Source organism: Littorina saxatilis, linkage group LG12 (assembly GCF_037325665.1).
Source record: "Littorina saxatilis isolate snail1 linkage group LG12, US_GU_Lsax_2.0, whole genome shotgun sequence".
Lineage (NCBI taxonomy): Eukaryota > Metazoa > Mollusca > Gastropoda > Littorinimorpha > Littorinidae > Littorina > Littorina saxatilis.
In genome coordinates, this window is record NC_090256.1 from 55,242,142 (window position 1) to 55,259,604 (window position 17,463).

The window sequence follows — 17,463 nt, forward strand, 5'->3', positions numbered from 1 at the left end:
ATTTTAGAGATGTTAGGAAGGTTAATTTATGAAACGTTGATTATAAATAAAACGAAACATTCACAATGTCGTCAACCGAACTGTCTTTATAATGGACGGACTTCAATACACATAATTCATTCGCTCGGCTTCCAACAACCTACCTTTCTTGTTTTTTGATTTTCAATACACATAAATAAATGTTAAATTGAGTGGATAATGTTTATGGTGCGTGTCCTAAACTCAGTCTATGAAGCAAATTTTCAAAGTTTGCAAGAAGAAGAGAAGTGTTTAGTTTGTTGAAACTGAAGCAACATCAGTCGTTGTCATACGAGAAACGTTGACTTGCAAATGTGCTTGACTGAACATTCAACAAAAATTACTTCATGTTTGGGACTGACTTAAAAACGTGGTTCAGTTTTGACAGATGGAGTTAATTTGAAAGAATACACTTGAACGTTATGACAGAGGCGGCCGCTGAAGGCAGCTTTGCACTCGGCAAGTTATGTTTTGTGAGCTCGCCACCGACCTGAGAGGTTCACGGTCACGCTTGTGGTACGATTTTAAACGTTTTAATTTCTTTTGTGTCGTCATCTCACGTGAATCTGGAAACGCCGAGAACGTTCTTGGTTTAGCGTGACAACCGGTATTGTACATTTTCAGGAGTTTGTGCAGATTGTCATCTTTCTGTGAACCAGAAAAACTCGGTATGTGCATTTCTTTTTGTACATAGTGTGTTTTTATTCAGATTATTCAGCTTCCAAAAAGAATGGTATGTTTTTGTTTCCCTTAAACGTGATACTTTAATTCAGATTATATTTATGTGCGCAGAATGTGAGGTTATTCAGCAGTTGTGAATGTTGTGTAAGAGTTACATGACTACGGTCACAAAGTTAACACAATGTAGGCTACACTACCTGTGTGTGTTTTTTTTATGCGTGTAACAGGCTGATGTAAATCGTTTCTTTCTGAGAAATGCCTTCATAGTCTGAAGGCAAAATTCAAGTTTAGCGTCCCACAATAATTAACACTCTCCATCAACAGTCCGCAGTCAGCAGCTAGTCCGCAATGTAAGCTTATAACTGTAAGATACAGGTCCGTGGTTACGTCAGTTGATCATTGAACTTCAAGATGAAAATCGCTTTTCATCGCGATTTTACTTAAGCTTGAACACGCGGACGCGGTTATCTCCATTTGAAAAGTTTGGTGTTTTGCATCAGCTTCCTCAAATCTTGTACTTTATCAAGTGGGTCTTCTTTTTTTGTTTTTCTTCGTTGATGGGCTAAAACTCCCACGACTTTTACGTGGATGACCGTTTACACCCCGCCATTTAGGCAGCCATACGCCGCTTTCGGGGGATGCATGCCGCTTGGTATTTCGTGTTTCTATAACCCACCGAACTCTGAAATGGATCCGGATCACAGAAGCTGTTCCGTGCGCACTTGGTCTTGTGCTAGCGTGTTCACACGAAGGGGGGTAAGGCACTAGCAGGTCTGCACAGAAGTTAAACCTGCCTGGGAGATTGGAAAAATATCCACCCTAAACCCACCCGGCGCTGTGGGTCTTCAAATAAATACAGTACTGAGGTCGGGAATGTGAGGGTGTTAACCTCTGCAGACACTATGATAAACGATGCATATTATTTGGCGTAAATCTGTTTGTGCGTTATAATTTGACCATGACCTATGTAGCCTATAACCCCAGAAAGTCTTTGTTCTGCACATTTCAATGTTACTCTGTGAATGCCTAAGTGGTATCTTTCAAGCCATTATGTATAAGGCTATGTATGTTGCCAGTCTGTGTGAAGGGTGTGTGTATGTGTGTGTGTGTGTGTGTGTGTGTGTGTGTGTGTGTGTGTGCGTGCGTGCGTGCGTGCGTGCGTCCCGGTGCGTGCGTGCGTTTTGTTATTTTGTGTAAGTACGATGGGTTTTTTTCTTCTTCAAACTTTTAAACCAATTTTCTTTTGGATATAAAAGTGAGCATTTTCTTTTTTACATTCGTAAACGCACACACACACACACACACACACACACACACACACACACAAACACACAAACACACCACACCGCGCGCGCGCACACACACACACACACACACTGACACACACACACACACAAACACACCGTGACCGGCACGCACACACATACACACACATACACACACTGACACACACACATCACAAGCGGGAAACATGCGTCTGTGTCGTTTCCTCCTATATATGCTGTGTGATACACCCTCCATCAAATGCTATCGCTGTCTACACCTGTACATTTCTGAGGATCTCTCTGGATGACAGCCGCTGTTACATTGCCTTATTGACGGACTGAAAGACAGAGAGCGACAGATACACACAGTGATTCAAGGCGCACAACTCTAGTAAAGTTGTCGTAGCACGTCCGTCTATGGCCAAAGTGATCCGGGTTCGATTCCCGGCATGGGCGGTCTATATTTTTTTTTCTTTTAAATTCTTGTTTACTATTGTTTATTATGAACGTTTTAATGTTTTATTTTACTCTAATAATTTTTTTAATTCTGTAAAATAAATAAAAATAAAAAAAATTTTTTTTTTTTAATCCAAGTGATCCGGATGGAAAGCGATTCGTCTATGACCAAAGTGATCCGGGTTCGATTCCCGGCATGGGCGGTCTATTTTTTTTTTTTTTTAATTCTTGTTTACTATTGTTTATTATGAACGTTTTAATGTTTTATGTTACTCTAATAATTTTTTTAATTGTGTAAAATAAATTTAAAAAATTTTTTTTTTAAATCCACGTGCACAAGACAAAAACTTTCATACTGGGGGAGCGAGCCAGTCTGAAGAGTACTCGGGTCCAGCGCCAGCGTTTTTTATAAGAACTTGGAGTGATTGCGAATTTGCGCGTTTCTCGTGAGTGCTTTCGAAGTTTTGTAATTTGATTTTCCCCAGCGAGTGTTCTTTAGAGGCCAGTAGACTGTGATTGCTGGTGCATGTTTTTATTTTTGTTTTTCGTTCTTTGTTTCCGTTTGTAGTCTGTGGTCAAATACCTCACAATGTGCTCAAACAAATCACAGGCACAGGAAATGAACAAGAAGAAGTGTGTCACAAGAATTTGAATTCTAACAAAAACATGTGTATGAGTTCATAGACTACCACTGTCGAACCCTTCACTGTACAATGTAAATGAGTACAAAATATAGTCGTCAGTTTGGGAGACATTGTAGAGCACAGGTGAACTTTATCACAAACGGACAACACAAAAAGTACTTTCTTTTCAAACTTGAAAGTTTGTTGTCTATTTTTACCAGGGTCTTTCAAACAAACAATAACATGTGTATTTTTTATGTGAAAAAATTCATCTATTTTAACATTGTTGTACTTAAAATCTTAACATCTGCTAACAATTTGCGTATGAATATTTTTTATTCCTGCACTAGAAGGGAAGAAATAACCTGTGGAAGACGTGCTGTGGTTTGTCTCCCTTCCTTCGAAACCGAAACCGAAACCGTCTGTAACGCTTACAGGGCCTCATAGATATCAGAGTGAACTCTCTCTCCACCCCCCCCCCCCCCCCCCCCCGCCCCCGACACCTCCACGCATTCAGCGTAACGGCTTGTACGGCGTGTTACTTCAACATAATATGATAATAATAATAATAATAATAACTTCAACAAGTATTTTTTGGAAAAAAATTAACCTTAACAAGGCCTCAACACAACAGCGCTTCCTGGAATTGCATGGCTGTTACCGGGAAATGTACGGGGTCAAAGGTCCGCCTGACTCGAAAATTTACTGGGGAAAAGACAGTGACTGCAAAAAATCGTGTACTTCATGATTGGTACAATGGCCAACACAAATGTTGTCGGATCAAGTCTACTTCCATTCTTTAGATGGTATATGTTTTTTCAAAGAAATAGTCTTTTACATTGACTACTGCCCTCCCAGGAAACCTGGCCACATCCTCAACAAAGTCAGCCAGAGCTTCGTTTAAGTGTGACAATGGGTCATATATTGGTGCTACATTACTAGCATTCAAATGTGTATTCATGGCAACAGCATTTTGCCATTTACAACAGTTTCACTAACACTGTATTCTTTCTTGCTTTATTATTTTGTGACTCAGTGATAATTTTAAATAAAGTTATTTGCATCATACACTTTGATTTCATTCATTTCTATTTATAACTACTTTTACTACTTTCCCTTCTACACTGTGACATGCCACTGTATGACGCTCATTCAGACCAAAAACAATACCATTCCTACCTGTTGCAACGTCTATCGCTCGCTCTGTCTTTTGGTTCCTTGGTTGATCGATCGGTTTCTTGGTGGAAAACATATTTCTGTCACCAATACCAGTATTATTGCATCACTTCCATAAAGGTAGAGTAGCCTTCTTCCTTTCTGTTAAGCCAATAGGTCTTATTCATTATTGAGCTCTTATTCATTATTGCATTACTTTCACAACAATCTTCTACCTTGATATTGCGATAGTTGTTATCTCCCATTTATGTACAAACGCCGAAAAGACAATTTAACAGGACACATCAACACTATTATTTTGTTTACCTGTACCAACAGGTGTACAACTTCCTGTTTCTTTGATATTGTCAATGTTTCGGCCCGTGTTGATCCTGGGATCAACTGAATTTCTTGTTCGTCTTGTCCTTGGCTTCTGTAAAGTCACAGTGTACACGCGGCACAGAGGTACAGATACACAGTACAGACAAAACACTTTCTAAAACACACACACACACACACACTGGCACGAGAGAGAGAGAGAGAGAGAGAGAGAGAGAGAGAGAGAGAGAGAGAGAGAGAGAGAGAGAGAGAGAGAGAGGTGAGGCGGGACTAGAGAGAAAAACAGAGAACGGGAATGTTGTGTTGTATGTAGGCTTTTTGGAGCGCTTAACCCCCTTTGGTGTCATTTCATCCTTTAAATGACCTGGCAATCCTCAGCGAAAGATGAGCCGTCCCAAGAAGTTCATGAACTGTCGCTACCCGCATCCCGAGGCCTCGCATCGCCTCATCTGTTTCCCATGGGCCGGAGGTGGCTCCAACTTCTATGCTGCCTGGGGCAGTCAGCTTCCCCCCAACATTGAAGGTAAAGCGTTATTCACATGGGTGAATTTCAACCAACTTTTCCTTAACTTTCAAGCGATTTTTGTCGGAGCCAAGTCACTTCAAAATTGTTGCCAACGTGAACAGCGTAAACGGTTAGACTACTTTTCAGCTCCCCCCCCCCCCCAACATTGAAGGTAAAGTGCTGTTCACATGGCTGAACTTCAACCAACTTTCCCCCAACTTTCAAGCCATTTTTTTCCGGAGCCAAGTCATTTGAAAATCGTTCTCAACGTGTACAGCGCAAACTACGTTTCAGCTTCAATCCAACCTTGAAGGAATTTGCTCTTTGGTGTGCGGAGATGGGGGATGAGGGGGTCATCCGGCAGTTGTCCCCCTTGGTTAGTCATTCAGGTTTGATTGGTTGTTTGCGGTCAATGATTGTTAGTGGTTAGTCAATAGCTTAAACTTGAAGATACCAAGAACATAAAACCGTAGCTTGAGAACGATTTGGTTTCAAACGATTCGTCAGCTGTGGTGGTAGGGGGAGGGGGAGGCGGGAGGGGGAATGGATACAGAATCAGAGAACACGAAACACAGAAATGAAACATTTGTTCCAAAAAGAAGACATGAGAGGAAGTAATCCGAAAGAGGTGTTTTTTTGTCCAAAAAAGTAATTTGAGAAAATATGGAAACAACAAGTCAACCAAATACATATACTATGTGGCCATGTCAATGTCCATATTTAATCAATATCGTGTTCGCAATGTATGTTTGTTTGTTTTTTAACATAGACTTTTCTTGACAGTCCACGGCATCACGCTAGGAGGGAGAGAGTCCCGGTTCAGAGATAAGCCATGTTCGTCAGCACAGGAGACAGTAGCAGAAATCGCCTCCATTATAGCCACAGACTTTACCGACAGACCTTTCATCTTTTTTGGACACAGGTCAGTGTGCCGGCCTGTCTAGTTCCTTTGCATGGTTACTTGTCCATGGACATAGGTTTGAACCCTTCCATCATCTGTTTTTGTGTCCCAGACACTTGTAAAGCACTGCTGTGAAGTCTTTAATCTCATGATATCATTTTGACTCCTCTTTCGTCATCTTTACTGAATTGGTCAAATGTTTAAAGAATACTTTAATTGTCCATTTGGTCTACTCTCTGTCAAGTTATTTTTTTGTTATTTTGGGGTTTTGTTTTTCGTCTTTGGGCTGAGGTTTAGATTTCAAAAGTTCATTGTTAACTGTTCGGTGGAGGTAAGAATTTGTCACTGGCCCTTTCACGATAAACGCTGCATCACACGTGTCATTCAACCCTTCCTTTATTCTAACAAGAAAAGTGTAACTCTATAGTTTACCAACACCCCCCACACACACACACACACACACACCCCACACCCCGAGTCGTTTGCGAAGTTAGTTGATCTGAGATGAATAGATGTGTCAAGGGGTGAAACAATGTATTTGGGAGCGAATGACTGCATTACTAGACAAAGTTCGGAAATAACTCTGTCAAGTTCCGGGTTCTGGAAGTTCCCTTGTTTCCAAAAAAACACCGATGCAAGCCTACAATGTTACGTGTAGCTTGCCTCAGTGTTTCCATGGAAAAGCAAGGAAAAACAAGAGAAAGCAGCTCTTCCACAACCCAGAAAAATCCGACAGAGTTATTTGTATTTCGTTTATTACAAACAGATCAATAAGTAATGTCTGTACATGTCTGGAGATCAACGTGTCAGTCTGTTATTGTTGTTATAAATATCCCACAGTATGGGGTGCTTGCTTGCCCACGAGACGGCGGTGTTACTGAAGAAGGTCTACGGGAGACAACCCGAACACTTATACCTGTCAGGTGTGTCCGCCCCGCATGTGAGTTATAACTTCTGATGTGTATTTGGCGTTTGTGTGTCTGTTGTTGATTGCTTGTTTGTTTGCTTGTTCTCTCTCTCTCTCTCTCTCTCTCTCTCTCTCTCTCTCTCTCTCTCTCTCTCTCTCTCTCTCTCTCTCTCTCTCTCTCTCTCTCCCCCTCTCTCTCTTTATCATTGTGTGTCTGTGCGTCCCAAGGACAGATTGTGAGAAAAGGCGTAGCCTTAAATCTTAATCCTTGTCAAATAAAGTTCAATTCAATTCAATTCTCTCTCTCTCTCCCACCCCCTCTCCCCCCTCTCTCGTATAGGTAATGTTGTAGTTTGCAATACTGTATGATAGCGATTGACGATTGTCGATTGTCTCTATTTTTATGTCTTAGTTTAGCAGGGACCGATTGTAAGACTAGGCGTGAGCCTAAACTCTCCATCCTTGAGTAATAAAGTTCGTTCGTTCGTTCTCTTTCTATTTCTCTCTCTCTCTCTCTCTCTCTCTCTCTCTCTCTCTCTCTCTCTCTCTCTCCCTATCCCTCCCTCCCTCTCTCTCTCTCCCCCTCCCTCCCTCTCTCTCTCTCTCTCCCTCTCTCCTCCCTCCCTCCCTCCCTCCCTCCCCTCTCTCTCTCTCCCTCTCTCCCTCCCTCCCTCCCTCTCTCTCTCTCTCTCTCTCTCTCTCTCTCTCTCTCTCTCTCTCTCTCTCTCTCTCTCTCTCTCTCTCTCTCTCTCTCTCTCTCTCTCTGTCGGTGACCTCCCTCTGTGTATGGGTTGTGAAAGAGTGAATACTCTTGCTTTTATTGAGACAAACTTTCCCACATGACATTACAGACCAGTCACTAGCTAGGGGTGTCTCTGAACCATGTGGACAAGGAGCACGTGTGATAAGCTTGCTTCAATAAACGCACCAGGGACGGACGAGGGGGGGGGGGGGGGTTCTGGGGTTTCCGGACCCCCCCCCCCCCCCCAGCCAAAAAATAAAAATATTTGTGTGTGTTTTTTGGGTTGAGTTTCAATTTTTCGGGTCTTAATCAGTGACAAAATCTGCTGCCTGAAACTGGTAATGATCATCCTCAGAATGCACCAGATTGCACCATTTTGCATCCTTTTTTTCAAAATTTTCCGGGGGGCATGACCCCGGACCCCCCTAGCAAGCTAGGCGCTTCGCACCCATATCTTCACAATATACTTTTGGAAACCCCCCCCCATAAAATGAACTGATCCGCCCCTGCGCACGAGTATTCGATCACTCTTTCACACCCCATACAAACCCGCCAGACTGATTTCCGGGGGTCGTCTATTGTGCGCATGGATTTACAAAGCTTGTGATTTTAACCAAACCCTAGATTGTGCGATAGGATTGCAAACCTTGATAATTTAATCAAACCCTAAATTCTGCGATGCCATTGCAAAACTTGAGATTTTAGTCAAACACTAAATTCTTCGATGGGATTGCAAACCTTGATAATTTAATCAGACCCTGACTGTGCGCAAGGATTTTACTTGACCGTTCATGTGTTGCAGACGAAGACGCGACGTGAGAGTGTGACAGACCTAGAAGGCGTGACGGACGAAGAATTCCAGGAACACCTGAAAGGTTTAGGTCAGTGAACCTGCATCAGACCCGATTGTATTGTCTGCCCCGTCTAGTTGCCGCTTGGTTGATTGATTGATTGATTGATTGATTGATCGAGTCCATCAAGTGCAACATACTGGTATATACTGCGGTGAATCCAAATTATTATGGGATTCCAGGGAACGAGGACACAGACAGAAAACCAAAAATAGGCACAGTGTTTGTGTGTGTGATTGTGTGTGTGTGTGTGTGTGTGTGTGTGTGTGTAGGGGAGTGTGTATGTGCGTGCGTTCGTGCGTGCGTGCGTGTGTGTGTGTGTGTGTGTGGTTGGCTGGCTGGCTTTTTGCTGGACTGGATTTGATCTGAGAGCCCCATTACGGTTTCTTGATGTGTGCTTTTCACACCCGGTTTGCATTCCATTTTTTCAGGAGGTACACCGCCAGAAATCCTGGAGAACCCAGAACTGTTGAAAGTCTTCCTTCCTGCCTTGAAAGCGGACTACACAATAGTCAGCCAGATAGTGTAAGATTTGTGTACCCGGCAGAAAAAAAAGAAAAAGATTTTTGTTTATTGCTGTTGCGCACATCGTTGTGTGTGTGTGTGTGTGTGTGTGTGTGTGTGTGTGTGTACGTGTGTGTGCGTGTGTGCGTGCGTGCGTGTGTGTGTGTGTGTGTGTGTGTGTGCGTGCGTGCGTGCGTGCGTGCGTGGGTGTGTGTGTGTGTGTGTGCGTACGTGCGTGCGTGCGTGATTGCGTGCGTGTGTACGTACATGCATGCATTGGTTTTGTTTGGTGACCACACACACACACACACACGCACGCACACGCACACACACACACACACACACACACACGATTCATTTTCTATCTTTGACGTCAACATACACTTTCATGATTTCAGCTACGAGCGACCCAAAGGAAAGCCCGCTCTGTCCTGTCCAATCACGTTCTTCGATGGCGTGGATGATGACGAGCATGACTATGACGGTTCGTTTTCCTTCTCAGTATGATATAGTCTTGTTTTATTCCACTTAAAATTCGATTCTGGGTATATATTGCAAGAGACTTTCTTCTGTTGCATTTTATGCCACTTCAATGCCGATTTTATAGGTCTACACCGTCAGAAACTTCATTTCTTGCTGTTGTATTTATTGTTTTATGCCACTGAAATTTCGATTCTGGGTATATATTTTTCTTCCTGTTGTATTTGTGTTTCATGGTACTTAAATTTCGATTCTAGGTAAAAATTGCAAGAGACTTGATTCCTTCTGTTGTATTTTTTTCTGCCACTTACATTTTGAATCTGGGTATATATTGTTAGAGACTTCCTTGGAATGTAGTCTTGTTTTATGCTAGCCTACTTACATTTCGAATCTGAGTCAGTATGTCTTGCAAAAGACTTCCTTCTGATGCAGTCTCCTTTCGATTCTTGGTACATTGTATTTATTGCAAGAGAACGCCTCCCTTACTTCTTGAAAACCATCAGGTCTTGGGTCATTCAGACAGAGTTACTTATAGTTTTCCAACTGTTCAGTTTTTTTTGTGTTTTTTTTTTGTTTTTTTGCTGCATGCAACTCAAGCTGCTGTAATCAAGAGTACGGTAAACGAGGTCCAATATAGTTTTAAAACATCATGTATAGTGAATACGTCGTATTCTTCGTGAGGCGTGATCACGAAAGAAAGCTGTGCCTAAAGGGATGCTTGAACACTGAGAAGCACTGAAGGTCATGGGAACAAGAACTCATTGCTCTTCGTGACTGAAAAGCAATACATGTACAGACTTTTGACAACATCATTTTCACTTCAGAAACGGTTTAAGACAGCTTGAAAAATAACCAAGTGTTTCATTCGATAGACGCATTGGCCTAGTGTATAAGACTGACTTTGGCCTCCCAATCGGAAGGTCGTGGGTTCGAATCCCAGCCGCGCCTGGTGGGTTAAGGGTGAAGATGTTTCCGATCTCCAAGGTCAACTTATGTGCAGACCTGCCAGTGCCTTATCCCCCTTCGTGTGACACGCAAGCACAAGACCAAGTGCACACGGGAAAGATCCTGTAATCCATGTCAGAGTTCGGTGGGTTATAGAAACACAAAAATACCCAGCATGCTTCCCCCGAAAGCGGCGTATGGCTGCCTAAATGGTGCAGTAAAAACGGTCATACACGTAAAAATCCGAGTGTACGTGGGAGTTTCAGCCAATGAACACAGAAGAAGAAGAAGAAGAAGAAGAAGAAGAAGAAGAAGAAGAAGAAGAAAGTGTTTCCACATGCTATCGTCTGACTGTGTTGGCAGGTTGGAAAGAACTGACCAGCGGCCCCTTCAAGCTGTACAAGATGCCCGGCGGTCACTTCTACCTGAAGGACGTCCACAACTACCTCCGGATCCTGGAAAACGTTCGCCGTGACTTTCCTCTCGCCTTTGGCTGTTAGGACTGTAGAGGAGCCTGAAACTATGAGATTACCGTTTTTTCTGAATTTATGTTGAATAGAGCGAACTCTGCGAGTATCGTCAACTGTTTGTAGTTTGAAATCATCAGATGTTATCCTGACAATCACTTAAGAATCTCTTGACATTTTCACTTGCATAAAGTGGGTAACTGTATTATTTGACATTGACATTTACATATCACTTAATTACCCTTGCCAGTTACAAGAAGCTATTTTTTCTAAATAAATGTATGATTCAACATTTCCGTTTCTAGTAACACTTGTACTGGTATATGTATGTTCAAAACAAAACAAACAAGTCGCGTAAGGCGAAATAACAGCATTTAGTCAAACTGTTGAACTCACAGAATGAAACTGAACGCACTGCATTTTTTCACCAAGACCGCATACTCATAGTTTCGTCAGTCGACCGCTTGTGGCAAAGGCAGTGAAATCGACAAGCCAGAATAGTGCGGTAATGGTCGCGCTGAGTAGGATAACACGCTTTTCTGTATCTCTATTCTTTTTAGCGTACTGAGTTTGTTTTTAATCCAAACATATCATATGTATACGTTTTTGGAATCAGGAACCGACAAGGAATAAGATGAAATTGTTTCTAAATCGATTTCGGACAATTAATTTTAATCATAATTTTCATATTTTTAATTTTCAGAGCTTGTTTGTAATCCAAATATAACATATGTATATGTTTTTGGAATCAGAAAATGACGAAGAATAAGATGAAATTGTTTTTGGATCATTTAAAAAAAAAATTTAATTACAAGTTTCCGATTTTTAATGACCAAATTCATTAATTATTTTTTAAGCCACCAAGCTGAAATGCTATACCAAAGTCCGGCCTTCGTCGAAGGATGCTTTGCCAAAATTTCAATCAATTTGATTGAAAAATGAGGGTGTGACAGTGCCGCCTCAACTTTTACAAAAAGCCGGATATGACGTCATCAAAGACATTTATCGAAAAAATTTAAAAAACGTCCGGGGATATCATTCCCAGGAACTCTCATGTCAAATTTCATAAAGATCGGTCCAGTAGTTTAGTCTGAATCGCTCTACACACACACACAGACACACAGACACACACACACACACACACATACACCACGACCCTCGTCTCGATTCCCCCTCTATGTTAAAACATTTAGTCAAAACTTGACTAAATGTAAAAACAAAACTGAGAGACTTGATGAGAATATTCACTGAAACGAATCCTTTTTTTTTTTTATAGGTATCTTAAAGGCTGACATATAGTCCTATTTAATTAGTTTAATTACTTCCAGGGCTTTTCCCATCGTTGCGGGGATGTATAAATTAAGCTTCCTGCAAAGTTTTAGGTTTGAAGTCCTTACCAATTACGAGAAATAACTAACTCTTTATTGCTATGTTTAGCAACAGTTCTCCAGGACTTAGGCAATTTTTAGACCGTCAACACAGACAGTACAAAATCGCTCACCTTCCACGTGCAAAACGTAGTGATATTGACACGCCAGATTAGCGCAGTAGCGTATTGTGCTAAGCAGGAAAGCGCGCTTTTCTGTATTCTTGTTAACTTCGCAATTTCCGGAAAACATCCCCTTTCACTTTGAGACTGTTCTGTTTACATTCGACACTATCAACACCACTTTGCCATACTGAAATAATTTTTTCTGTGTTCGAAAGCTACAGCCAATCGTTATTATATCCCCTTAGGTACAGTTTTATAACATTATTGGCACATGTAAACAATATGAATTAATTAATGAACGCTACGTATATGGCAGCCTTTAATGTTTGTTTATTACTAGTTTCTGATATTCTCAAATGTCAAAGTTCACCGAATCACTTTACAGCAAACACACAAGGACAGAGATTATTGATACATATTTGGCACCCATGCATAAGCCAAACATAACTATTGATATAATGGATGTATGTAGATAGTATGCAGTTATGGTTTTAGTGTATGTTTGTTGGAAGACTTACATGAAAGTATGAGTGACTGATCTAGTACATAGGTTAGACGTGTTTATTTTATATTGTTTTCATGTTAGTGTCTTTTCTTTGCCCTTGGCTGCTAATACAGGGGGGGGGGGTATTTTACACAAATGACAATCAATACAAGGTATTGAAATATTTGGTTTCAATACACTGCAGTTTAGTGACTGTCCTTTCAATGGAGTTTAAATGTGTGCATTTGCTTTGATGTGTGGACTTTTAATTTCTAAAGTTGATTCGTTGTCACAGAACAAGACAAAGAAATAAAATAGTGGCAAAAACTTAATCCAAGATTGTTTCTTTTTTTCTTTAAAGCGTAAATATGCCAGTGATCAAATCAGTATGAGTATGCCATGTTTGAGTTTGTGTGCATGCATGCATGCGTGTGTGTGTGTGTGACTTACAGATGTTACAGTCAATTAAAATTGCATTCAATGTGTAGCATATGGTAAGTTTGTTTAATGTGTGTTTGTTCATCCACTGACTATCTTGCTAAAATCTCCTTAAATCTCTCCTTAAATCTCTCTCTCTCTCTCTCTCTCTCTCTCTCTCTCTCTCTCTCTCTCTCTCTCTCTCTCTCTCTCTCTCTCTCTCTCTCTCTCTCTCTCTCTCTCTCTCTCTCTCTCTTTCAACCACACACACACAAATACATACATGTACTAATATTTGTCTGTTGTCTGTAGCATTTAATTACTCAGCTCATCAATAATTCAAACAAAATAACCATTAAAATACCACACCAGGTATTGACTAACAATCCATTAGAGCATGTATTAAAAATTATGCTAGAGTGTTAATCACAAGTTAGAACTGAAAGACCCAAAGACTTTTACACACACTTCCGCACACAAAACCTGCACACACACAAACACAGATGCACGTTCAGACGTACATCAGGGGAAAAAACAACAACAGTTGACTAAAAAGCAAAGCAATTACACACACACACACACAGAGAACATTCCACTTCTCCTCACAAAACAATTTCCTTATCAATTCCATCAATAACTCTTGAAAGAATTTTTCAAAATGCATCCATACAACAAAGACATGAGCACACAAAAAAAGGCTGAAAATTACTCCAATAATGTTCTGATCCAACAAGTACAACCCCCCCCCCCCCCCCCATCAATATGAATAAAGACAAGAATCCCAACGGCTCTCTTACTCTCAACACACGAATTAAAACATTCAACATGTCAAGTTCTTTCTGAAATAACATGGATTTAACACTCTGAAGTCCGGTCATCACTGTACATACATACAGACGTTGTTCACTCATTTCTATGGGTCTCCCGAGTAGCACTCATTTCAGCACTCACAAAAAGTCATCCCTTTGCCATAGTTCTACATGTATTACTTCATTTAATCAACATCAGCTTTAAACACTTGCATATTCACATTATTCAAATCAAAGCACTACCATTCTGGCACAGGGCTTCTCTTTGTTGAGCCTAAGTCAGCAGTAAAAAAAAATTCAAAAGCTTACGCTGTCATATAACTGCCTTCTCCAGAGGAAGAGGAATTTTGCAGTGACAGGTAACAGATATGAACTTTATTTCTCCTAAATCAAAAATGTGTGACTCCCATATTTTAACAATTATTATTCTTGCAGCAATGAGAAGATAGGGCCAGGTTAAAGGTCTTTTCGTGCAAATCAATCAAATTTAAGTCTCAATTTCAGATGGAGTAAGCCATCAGCAATGAAACACCCAGATGCTTCAAACGTGCTTGCTTTACCCAAGATGAGACCTGCAGTAACAAATGAACTGGGCCAATATCAAACTTTCTCCCTTGCTAAAAAAATCAATAAAAAAAATCATGAAACCTACTTCCATATACATGTAAAGCATCATAACATCATTGGTTATTCAACCTTATCCCCGTAGTCAGGTGAGGTTGTCGGCATCACATAAACGCAATGCAACAATAATGGTCATTCATGACCGTGGTTGCAAAACGGAAGAAGAAAAGGTCGAAAGTCTTTGCTTTCACCGAACATTCAGACATTTGACTTCTACACATGAGGTTTACAGCAATGAAAGACTAAACCCAAATCATACATTTTGTTGTTGCACGTCACACCACCTCCCCCTGTTCTTCCTCTTTCTTATCAACAAGAGGGGTTGGGTAGAGGGGGGGTACAATGTACAGTGGAACCTCCTTTTAGGGCCCCCTAATTTAAGACTTCACCCTTTCTTAGACCTTCATTTTTCACATTTTCTCTTCAACCTCTGTAAGCTTACCTCCATTTTGAGACTCCCACAGTTTAAAGACCTCATTTTTCACATTTTCTCTTCAACCTCTGTAAGCTTACCTCCATTTTGAGACTCCCTCAGTTTAAAGACCTCATTTTTCACATTTTCTCTTCAACCTCTGTAAGCTTACCTCCATTTTGAGACTCCCTCAGTTTAAAGACCTCATTTTTCACATTTTCTCTTCAACCTCTGTAAGCTTACCTCCATTTTGAGACTCCCACAGTTTAAAGACCTCATTTTCCGTGATTTTTGGAGGTCTTAAATCAAAAGGGAGGTTCCACTGTAGAAGACGAAACAAAAAACAATACCTCCTCCATGCAGATCACGCTTCTCATGTTCAACCACAGGGGTGTACAGTACAACAAAAACTCATTTCATACATATCACACCCCCTTCTCCTCCACATCTTCAACCACAGGGATGAAGTTCAGGATGCTGACAGACTAAATGCACAACAAAAACTCCTTTCATACACATCACACCTCCTCCTTCTTTTCCTCCCCTTCAACCACATGGGTGAGGTAGGGGCTGGCAACAGACAAAATGCACAACAAAATCTCCTCCCATGCACATCACACCTCCTTCTCTTCACCCCCAAAGGTGAGGTTGGGGGATGGTGACATCCGAAACACAGAACAATAACTCCTCCATACATATTTTATCTCATCCTACTGCTGCTCTTCCTCCTCTATAACTGCACGCAAAACCATAACTCCTCCATACACACACACCTCATCATCCTCTCCATGCTCCTCATCCACTGTAACCTCTCACAAAACCATAACTCCTTCATACACATCAAACTGAATCCTCTTCCTCTTCAACCTCATGCAATACAATCACTCCTCCATCACACTTCTTCCTCCTCCTGCTCCACCTCATGCACTGTAACCTCTCACAAAACCATAACTCCTTCATACACATCACATTTCGTCCTCCTCCTCTTCATCCTCATCATCAACCTCTCACAAAACAACAACTCCTTCATACACATCACATTTCGTCCTTCTCCTCTTCATCCTCATCATCAACCTCTCACAAAACAACAACTCCTTCATACACATCACATTTCGTCCTTCTCCTCTTCACCCTCATCATCAACCTCTCACAAAACAACTCCTTCATACACATCACATTTCGTCCTTCTCCTCTTCATCCTCATCATCAACCTCTCACAAAACAACTCCTTCATACACATCACCCTCCTCCTCTTCATCCTCTTTAACCCCACGCGAAACAATCACTCCTCCATCACATGTCTCCCTCCTCCTGCCCCTCGTCCTCTTCCGCCACAGGGGTGAGGTTGGCGGTAGTGACAGATTTGAGTGCGGGGCAGTTGGCTCTGATGGTGTCCACCATCTTGGCGTGGACGCGAGTACAGTCCAGGTTGAGCAGCTGCAGGTAGGGCAGCTTGAGCTTGGCCACACCACTGTCGCCCACGTGGGTGCGACTCAGGTTAAGCTTGGTCAGCCCCTGGCAGCTGTGGAGCACCCCTTCCTTCAGGAAACGGCTTGTCACGCTGAAACCATCACCAAATTCTGTTGATGCTGCTGGGGTGTGAATTTTTACAACTTGTTATTAAGCATGACAGTTACTGTTGTATTTATGGTGTTGGTGGTCCTGCATCTCCCCACTTCCACTTTCCCATCCCTCTCTACGACTCTCATCTGTCATCCAATATCCACAAAATGTGTGTATTCATCACCAATACTGTCGCATAAACTTGACATGCAAGACCTCTAACATGACTTTTTTACATTCTTTTCATAAATGTCTTAAGTTCTCGTCAAATTTACCCTGTTTCTTAAGCCACCACCACCACCATCACCATCTCGTTCTATCGAGACATGAAATTAATTCATACTGCTTCAATCACAAGCCATTTATCTGTAATCTGTTGACTTTGTACATCATGGACTAAGATGAGTACAGGCCTCTTTTTTTACGTTATTCTGAAAATATTTCACTGCAATCAAAAACCCAATTCTGTCACATGAAAACACTCTTACCTTGTTGTGGACAGGCTCAGCTCTGACAGCTGCTTGAATGCTGGAGAGAACAAAATAAATCATGTTAAAATATACACCAAATGCTAAACTTTCTGTGAAACAAGGTTTCATATTTTTCTTTATGAAAAATGATAGAAATGCAAATTTAAACAAATTCAACACTACATTAGAATGAGCGTTATTTAGTCTCTTTTCCCAAACATGATCCATTTGGCAGACTAAAAATACAAACAGCATAAACCCTGGCAAGAATTCACGTCTGTCAAACAAAAGCATTTCTTTACAAAAAGCTGCATAACAGATACAAGCCTCAAAACAGACCAACATAACTGTCA

At 41.3% G+C, this 17,463-nt stretch overlaps 2 protein-coding genes across 4 annotated transcripts in view; one reads left to right on the forward strand and one right to left on the reverse strand.

Annotated features, from left to right (window-relative positions):
• The first annotated feature begins 610 nt into the window (after positions 1–610).
• On the forward strand, positions 611–13,147 carry LOC138982312 (S-acyl fatty acid synthase thioesterase, medium chain-like). The gene is made up of 8 exons (XM_070355574.1): positions 611–686; positions 4,916–5,060; positions 5,826–5,964; positions 6,784–6,883; positions 8,395–8,473; positions 8,875–8,968; positions 9,346–9,431; positions 10,736–13,147. The coding sequence occupies exons 2-8, from the start codon at positions 4,922–4,924 to the stop codon at positions 10,870–10,872; spliced, it is 774 nt and encodes a 257-aa protein (XP_070211675.1). The 5' UTR covers positions 611–686; positions 4,916–4,921; the 3' UTR covers positions 10,873–13,147.
• A 374-nt stretch (positions 13,148–13,521) lies between these two features.
• The window catches only part of LOC138982299 (uncharacterized), a 76,060-nt gene continuing 72,118 nt past the window's right edge, over positions 13,522–17,463 (reverse strand). For all 3 annotated transcript variants that reach the window (XM_070355560.1, XM_070355559.1, XM_070355558.1), the window contains exons 21-22: positions 17,129–17,168; positions 13,522–16,638 (exon numbers count right to left, since the gene is read on the reverse strand). In XM_070355560.1, coding sequence (XP_070211661.1) covers positions 16,371–16,638; positions 17,129–17,168 — 308 coding nt within the window. In that variant the 3' untranslated portion in view covers positions 13,522–16,370. The remainder of the gene's footprint in view (positions 16,639–17,128; positions 17,169–17,463) is intronic.